This window comes from Curcuma longa, unplaced genomic scaffold (genome assembly GCF_044706935.1).
Source record: "Curcuma longa cultivar G26 ecotype Majalengka, Jawa Barat unplaced genomic scaffold, ITB_CL_G26_1.1 contig_26586, whole genome shotgun sequence".
In the NCBI taxonomy this organism is placed as follows: Eukaryota; Viridiplantae; Streptophyta; class Magnoliopsida; order Zingiberales; family Zingiberaceae; genus Curcuma; species Curcuma longa.
Window position 1 is genome coordinate 24 of NW_027433160.1, and position 8,435 is coordinate 8,458.

General features: G+C 43.8%; 1 protein-coding gene and 1 pseudogene across 1 annotated transcript; one reads left to right on the forward strand and one right to left on the reverse strand.

The window, feature by feature from the left end:
* Positions 1–506: 506 nt before the first annotated feature.
* On the reverse strand, positions 507–1,531 carry LOC141818908 (protein MIZU-KUSSEI 1-like; annotated as a pseudogene).
* A 370-nt stretch (positions 1,532–1,901) lies between these two features.
* On the forward strand, positions 1,902–8,006 carry LOC141818910 (protein AGENET DOMAIN (AGD)-CONTAINING P1). The gene is made up of 3 exons (XM_074706310.1): positions 1,902–2,390; positions 4,410–4,826; positions 7,440–8,006. Exons 1-3 carry the CDS (start codon positions 1,947–1,949, stop codon positions 7,884–7,886), a joined length of 1,308 nt encoding a protein of 435 aa, XP_074562411.1. The 5' UTR covers positions 1,902–1,946; the 3' UTR covers positions 7,887–8,006.
* The last annotated feature ends 429 nt before the right edge of the window (positions 8,007–8,435 follow it).

Genomic DNA, 8,435 nt, shown 5'->3' on the forward strand with positions numbered 1-8,435 from the left:
AATCAAATAAAATATGAATCTTATAATTCATGTATCTAAATAGAATAAGTTTATATATCTAATTAATAATATGTGGTATAAAAATACCTATTGATATAGTATAAATATTCATATAATATAAAGTTGATAATAAATTATTTTTTTTATAAGTTAATCTTTTACCATATAAATCATTATACTATTATTCTTCTTTTTTTGTAAGTAAGTTTTGGAAGCCTAACCAACACAAATCTTATGGATAGAATATGCACATCATCCATGTGATAGAATATGCACATCATCCATTATTCACATGCTTTACTATATCTGTACTGTTCTCCTACTCTTTTCTGTCTCTGGATATCTTGCTAGATTATCGGAATGGCTCAGTCAGAGTCGATCATAATCTCCATTCTAATTCTCATCTAGTCCGAACAGCCTCTTTTTCCACTGATCATTGAAGAAGATCAGTCAGTCAACCACAGTTCATCGGTAGTTCACCCCCTCTCCTCTCAGGCAGGATCACATTACATCCTGAGGAGGAAGATGCAGAGCTCAGGGCCACCGCAGATGTCGTGCCTCGCCGCGTCCGGATTGATCAAATAGAACGCCTCCGAATCCTTGCTCCCCACTACTCGCTCGAACTTGGCTCTCATGTACATCACCTCCCCTAACTCTCCCTCCTTCCCGTAGCTTGCTTTTCCGGCGCCCTGCTCCGGCGCCGCCGCCTCAGCATTGGTTAGCAGAGGAGTCGCCGGCGGCGGAGAAGGCAGGACTCCCGCTCCAGCCGACATCGCCCGCACCGTGCTCAGCACGTGTCGAACCCGTTGCTCCGGCGAGCCACAGCGTAGCCGCTCCGGTGTCCGTTGCAGTGCATGCTCCATAACGGCTCGTCCCATAGCGGCCTCTGCTTCTTGGGAAGACGATGACTCCGGCTTTTGTGAACTCCGGCGGCTTCCTGCTGCGGGGCTCGGTCGCATTCCAGGAGGATCCTCACCACCCCGGACGCCATCTCCTTGACTAGGCCGCACGTCGTCACGGCCAGCTCGACCAGCAGCACCGGCTCGGACCGGGAGTCCACCTGCACGGCGAAGCTGACGCGGCCCTTCCGGCGGCCGAAGAAAGTGCCGGCCACGACTCCTCTCCGGCCGCCTCCGCTGCGGGCAACGCTGCTCCGTACCCAGTCGCTCGCGCCGGCAGGGTCCACCGGCACGAGGGGAGGAGCAAGGCCTGAATACTCGGCAACAGCGACGACCGGACCACGTCGACGGCGACCTTCACCAGACCCAACGAGGAAGATGGCGACCTCGAAGACCTCGACCGTAGCAGCGGCAGGTAGTGCACCGGCCCCAGCGAGCCGGCTTCCTTTCTCTCATCGGAATTGGACGAAGCCGAGATGAGCCCCATGGTGCGAGCTGACTCTCCTCTGCGTCTGCCGTGCAACTAGGCGCCGATGCTGCTCGAAGTGGAAGAGAATCTCAGGAGACAAAGCAAGCATAAAAACCAACACGGCCATGATTATGCTTTCTTTTAACGCGAGCAGGAACACCATGATCTCTAATAATCCAAGATTTAAAACTGGGATTGGCGCACGCAGCAGAGGAGGTAACGTCGAGCTCATTGTAGCCTTCAGTTAATTCACAATTTATGCTCACGTAGATGACGTTGAGCTGGTAATTAGATTTGTTCTTTGTGTATGCATGTTCTTGACTGAGCATAAAGTCAAGGGTGAGGTGGAATGGAGGTTGACGGCGTTGTTCCACAGTGCTCCAATTGTTTGACTTGGACAAGCGTAAATGAGCCACGTCGGCCTTTACCAGTTCCCGGCGCGAGCATTTATTATTTATTGTCTGACACGACCCAGGTGCATCCAGACGATCGGCTGCTTCTTGGGTTTGTCCGTCGCAGCTTCTGGAGCGGTGCTGGGTTTTCCCGCCCGAAACCCAAACCTAAGAGCTCCGGCGGGAATGGCGCCGCCCGATGGCTTCAGGACCGGCGACGAGGTGGAGGTGAGCTCCGACGAGGATGGCTTCCGCGGCGCCTACTTCGAGGCCCGGGTGGTCCGCTCCATGCCCAAGATCCGCCGCTACACTGTTGACTATGACGCCATCGTGGACGAGTCCGACCGCTCCCGCCGCCTCAGGGAGACCGTCGATGCTCGGCACGTCCGTCCGCGGCCGCCGCGCCACCTCGGCGGCACCACGCTGGGGCTGCTTGCCCTCCACCAGCCCGTCGACGCCTTCTACAACGACGCGTGGTGGGTCGGAGTGGTCTCGGTGGTTCCCAAGGGGAGGCAGACGAGGTATCGCATCTGCTTCCCTGCCAGCCGGGAGGAGATCGAGTTCGGGGCTGATCGGCTCAGGGGGCATCTCGAGTGGATCGATGAGCAATGGGTTCTTCCCAACCCGCCGGTACTTCTTCCCACCCTTTGCTTTTCTAATTAGCTCGCAGTTAGCTTGTCTCAACCCCATTTTCCGCTGAGGTTATCAAACTGTAGTTGGGATTACTTCTCTGCCTTATTCTTTGCTTATTTCCGTGATATCCTTTGACAAATTGGAAGCATTTTCGACTCCTATGCTTTATGTTCGATGTATTATAGACTTCTTTTAGAAACCCAAAATTGAAAAAGGGGTGATGCGCCAGAATCATACTGCCTCCACCTGGCCCTTGGGATAAAAAATCATGCTTTTCTGTTAGTCAAAGTTAAGGTGGGTTAGACATGACCCGAAGGGGATTGGACTTGGCCTATAAAGGACTTGCGTCTAGTCAAACCTGCTTAGTACATTCATTCCGAGATAGCTCGGTCTCGACAACTCGGACATCTCGACCTCGACAAACCATGACATCTTGGCCTCGGTCAGGACATCTCAGCCTCGAGAAGCTATGACATCTTGGTCTTAATCAGGATATCTCAATCTCGGCAACTCGGTCAGGATATCTCGGTCTCGATGACTCGGACATCTCGGCCTCGGTCAGGACATCTCGACCTCGACAAGCCATGATATCTCGGTCTCGGTCAAGACATATCGGCCATGGCAAGCCATGACATTTCAATCTTGGCAACTTGGTTAGGGCATCTCGGATAACTCGGCAACTCGGACATCTCGGCCTTGACAAACCATGACATCTCGGTCTCGATCAAGAGATCTCGGTCTCGACAACTCGGTTAGAACATCTCGGTCTCGACAACTTGGTCAAGACATCTCATCTCGGCCTTAGATCTTGGCACCCCACTGTCTCGGCTCCGATCGTGACACTATCTATTCTCAAGGCCACTCAACATCGACCTCACTTGCTTATCCTTCTTCGGGCCGGACTGACACTCTACGGAATCCAATGAGAACACGTGCGGACAACGATTGCGAATATTCCAAAACATGGGACACCATATGAATGATGAAGCGGTTGCGTAGTTGTCAGGTATGGTCCTTTTGATGTCATCCATTAGACATGTGGCGTTCAGTTAGTGGAAAGACCATTAACGGCTATCGAATCTGGTCCCTTGCTAGCTCGCATGGGCATGATGAAGAGCAAGGTAACGCCCAACGTGGAGATTCTCTTTTGACAATTATATAAACCCTACAGAAAGCAAGGAGAAAGGGCTCGAACTTTTTCACGGGTTCTCCACTAAACTCCCTTTCGGTTTTTCTGCTTCTTCTTCATGCTTTTGACGAAAGGAGAAAAACTCTAACTTGAGCATCGGAGTGGTTTGTCGGGACTTTTCTCCCGTGTCATTCTAACTCTCTGTTGAAGTATCTTTTAGGCCTCTTTATCCTCGTTGTTACTGATCTCCGTTCTTTTTCTTCCTGCTTTTGACGAGAGGAGAAAAACTTTAACTTGAGCGTCGGAGTGGTATGTCGAGACCTTTTCCCGGCACTATTCTAACTTTCTGTTGAAGTATCTTTCAGGCCTCTTTATCCTCCTCGTTATTGATCTCCGAAGGGCGTGCGTGCATCAGATTGCTTATTGACTGATGGCTTGACCATCCACGGTGTTTGACTGGAACAGGGGAAAAAACAACAATGTCGTGTAGTCTTTATTTTATTCAGGTAGATTATGTTATAGTGCATACCAAGTCATCTGGCTGGATTGGTAACATGTCAAGAAAATGCTCTCTTCTATTCACTTCTTGATGAAAACTTGACTGCTTTGTCTGATAGGTATATTACAGAGATGGGAACTCTTGTCACTTCCCAAATTAGTATTGGTTCCAATGTCAAAATTACATTCGCTTAGACCTAAGTTAGATCTTTATACCACTGTTCAAGCAGCTTCTTCTTCTTATTTTAGTTGTTCAATATTCTATCATAGCAAAGGAAACTAGATATATCTCGTGATATTATAGTAGCTATTCTTAATGGATGTTAGCTCTCTAGAATGCCAATTACTTCATTGATTTGTGGAATCTTAACTAGGATTTTAATTTGCAGGCTCCCCATGAGACACCATATGGTCTTGGAACTCAAGTAGAAGTTGCCCGTCTGAAAGAAACTTCTCCTGTTGCTTGGTTCCCTGCACTTGTTGTTAAGACTATTTGGAAAAGTTATGTCTTGGTGGAGTACATTAACTTAAAAAATGTGGGTGACAAGAAGTTGCTGAGGGAAATTGTTGATTTGCAGCATATCAGGCCTCATCCTCTTCGTGTTCCCGTAGTTAAATTTGATCAACATGCTGAGGTTGAAGCATTTTATGGAAATGGGTGGTGGCTAGGGGTGATAACTAAGGTCAATGACAATTCCTGCTATTCAGTGAAATCCATACACTGGGGTAAGGAAAAAGAATTCAATCTTACAAGACTACGCCATCATTATGAGTTAGTTAATGGACAATGGATTCAGAAACCTCAGGTAGAACTTCTGTCTTAAACAAGCTTGTATATATGATATTTAAGATTTAGTTCATATGCTTGTAAAAGTTCACAATTATATTTTCAAGATCATCCGTTACAATCCTCTTCCTACTATTTAAGGGTTGATTAACAATCTCTGATGTGTTATTTAACTAATCTAGGTTGCACTTATAAAAATTTAGACACAACTTTTACCTAGAGCGCTACCAGTATACCACGAGGATGCTGACCTAATATCTAACTGTTAAATGCTAATATATAAACTAATTGGAATTAAAATTAAAATCATATCTGCCATCATTGAATCTATAGTTTGTAACTTAAACACAATTTCTCATCCTTTAAGGGTTTCATTGTAGATGTGGTAATTATAGTTCCAATAATATCCTCATAGTTGGCAATTTTGCAAGTGCAGATGATTTCTCTTTGTTCTTTCATAACCCTACCACTCAGGAACTAAGGATTGCCTTCTTGTCATTTTAGTCTTCATGTTCTTAGATTGGCAAGCACAACTGTTTTATGCTTTTGTTAGTATTGACCTTCATGTGAAAGCAGATTACTGTGTGAATACCAATTAGCAAGAGTTGCAAAAAGTCATGTTATGTGATCCTTTACCCTTTTGTTGTTTCTGCATCGAAAATAATTATGACATCAATGTAATTTTAGGTTGAGCAATCTTTGCCCAATACAGGGTGATATGAATCACATTGAGATCAAGCTTTCTTGTGTTTTAGTTAGAGTATTTTCATTTTCTTTCCAAAATTTTGAGCTAACATGGACTTCAAATAGTAGTATTCACTGCATCATATGTTGAGATTTTAAGATTGATTATCAATAGCCACCATGTTTCTGAATCTTGGCCTCTACTCTTACAAGTAGAGAGAGACGGTTAGAATCTCAATGGAATTTTAGGTTGAGCAATCTTTGGCCAACACAGGGTGATATGAATCACAGTGAGATAAGATTTCTTGTGTTTTAATTAGAGTATTTACATTTTCTTTCCTTAATTTGGAGGAGGTGAGCTAGCACAGTAATGGTAGTGAACTTGACTTCAAATAGTACTATTCCCTGCATCATAAATTGAGTTTTTAAGATTGATTTTCAACAGCTATCCTGGTTTCTGAATCATGGCTTTTAATTGATAACGAACAAATTTACAAATAGAGAAAGAAAGTGGAAATTATTATTGACTGCAATATTACAATACTTTGAAGACCCAACCAAAATTAGGAAATAAATAACTTGAATTAGAAAAACCTGCCTATTTCTTTCCCTTAGTTGAATATGCACCAATCCTTAGTTGAATATGAATTATTCTCCAATTTATTTCTTCAATTTTATTTCCTTTTCTGCTTTAGTTAGCTGGGAGGAATAAATTGCATAATAATTGGCCATGCTGTTAATGATTTGTTGGGCTACAGAAATGGGCAGATTTTGAGTGTCAAGAAGGCCTTCTTGTCAATGTAAAAGCTTACTTTGGACCCTAAGTCAAAACACAGGGATTGAATTTTCCATTAAAGAGTTGCGCTCTATTCAAGCTAAAATGACCGTGAGAGGGAAAACTCTGTTCATCTGTATCATTCATCTCCACGGAGATCAGTCTGTCGACCAAATTATTTGAAACGACCATTTGCCTCTTTCAGCTTTAACTATGCATGCATAAAAAGTGGGCATCAAACTAATTAGGGCGACAAAGAACAATATGAAGCTGGTTTATTGCATTCTTGTACAAATAATTGATCTGAGAAATAAGGAATTTTCTTTACAATGGGAACATTGTGCATTAAAAGACCCATGACTTTTTAAATCATGCATAGGGATGAAAGTGAAACACTTTGAACAATAAAGGAATAGTTTGAGTTCATCATTTGGAGCAATGTTCAACATAAAATCATAGGAATGAGAAAAGCTTAGTTTTGATGGTAAATTATTTGTCTATGATCATGGCTGGTTTGAAATCAGCAGCGAGTTTTATTTCCATGAGAAATTGATTGTTTTTACAATTTGATCAACCATACTTCAGTGAGGTAATTATCTTGTTTATATAAATACCACTACATTATTTTGTTACTAGACAGAATCCTCACATATGTGGGCTACCCTTTTCTTTTGGCTAGATTTTGTGATCATAAACACTTTTCTAAGTTTTCTTGTGTACATGAAAGTCGAACGAAAAAAAGAAATTGAAGCACAGCCTGCTTTACACTACCAATTTGAGAAACATGTGCCTAGTCCCTATTGTTTTGCCCTAATGGTCCAATAATGCTGTACCATAGACATGAAGTGGAATAGTGCTTGCAGTAGGGAGATAGGATTGGTATTCAAGTTCCTGTGATCCTTGAAATTGTCAGTGCCATTTTGTAGTTACATCCATTTGTTTCATAGTTGATGCAAATATTTGGATAACGGATTTCGAATTTAACAAACAGCGAAGCAGCACTTATATTTTTCATGATCTAATGAAGTTGTAGAAATCATACATTTGTGAATCATGGAACTAGCTAGTTCATTGGTAGCTACAATTCTGACCACTCTGGTGAAAATTTTACATAATTCAATCGCATGGTTTATATATTATTATTTTCTGAACTAGTACTTACCGAATATGCAGGCTCTTCCATCAATGGATATCGGAGAAGGAAAAGTGGTGGAAGTAAGCAGTGACGAGGAAGGTTTTTCTGGAGCTTGGTTTGCAGCCACCGTGCTCAAGTTAATCGGGAAGGATAAATTCCTCATCCAGTACCGTAATCTCAAAACAGAGGATGAGACTGAGCTTCTAACTGAAACAGTAGATCTTCCACATATCAGGCCTACCCCTCCGGAAATTTCGGCAATCGATAAGTTCAGGTTCTTCGAAGAAGTCGATGCATTTTACAATGACGGTTGGTGGGTTGGAGTGATAACCAAGGTTCTTGAGAATGGAAGGTACGTTGTCTACTTCAGGTCTTGGAAGGAAGAGATGGAGTTTGGGCATGATAACCTAAGGCCTCACCAGGACTGGATCGAAGGAAGGTGGGTAAGGTTCTCTCAGAAGTTACTAGCATCGGTACATCGTTAAGTGAATACAGTTAACTGCTTGGACTGTGTTGCTGTTTATCCTACACATGTTCTGAACCATTTAGATGCATATAACTGCAATTCTGCAAATGAAATCATCTGTAATGAATCTAAATTCTGAATTTGGGGCATTCTGATAAGTTTATAATCTTGGAGGGAGAAATGCTACGCTGCACGATGAGGAATCCGTGACGCACGATACCTGCGATCCATTGCAGTTGTCGCTGCTCTTGCCGTGCTGTCTGATCACTGTCGGCTGCCGTTTCGGGTGCGATCGACGTGTCGTTTGTCGGCGTTCCATTCGGCATCGGATTTCGATCGGATGGTGGTTAGAATTTGATGAAATTTGGTCGAAAACAGGGTCGGCAGTGACAATGTCATTTCCGGCCAAATCGTGATCGGATTTCGATTAAATCGCGGTCGGAGATTGATTGAGGAAGATTTCTCGGTCAGTCTTCGACTGTGATTTGGTCGGAAACGGTGCGGCCACTGTCGACGGCGATCGGATCGGATTCTGATTGAATCGCGGTCGGAGATCGATCGAGGAAGG

Coding starts and splice junctions, on each gene's coding strand:
- LOC141818910 (XM_074706310.1), top strand. CDS start 1,947: ATGGCGCCGCCCGATGGCTTCAGGACCGGCGACGAGGTGGAGGTGAGC. Junction 2,391..4,409: donor GGGTTCTTCCCAACCCGCCG/GTACTTCTTCCC, acceptor TTTAATTTGCAG/GCTCCCCATGAGACACCATA. Junction 4,827..7,439: donor AATGGATTCAGAAACCTCAG/GTAGAACTTCTG, acceptor CCGAATATGCAG/GCTCTTCCATCAATGGATAT.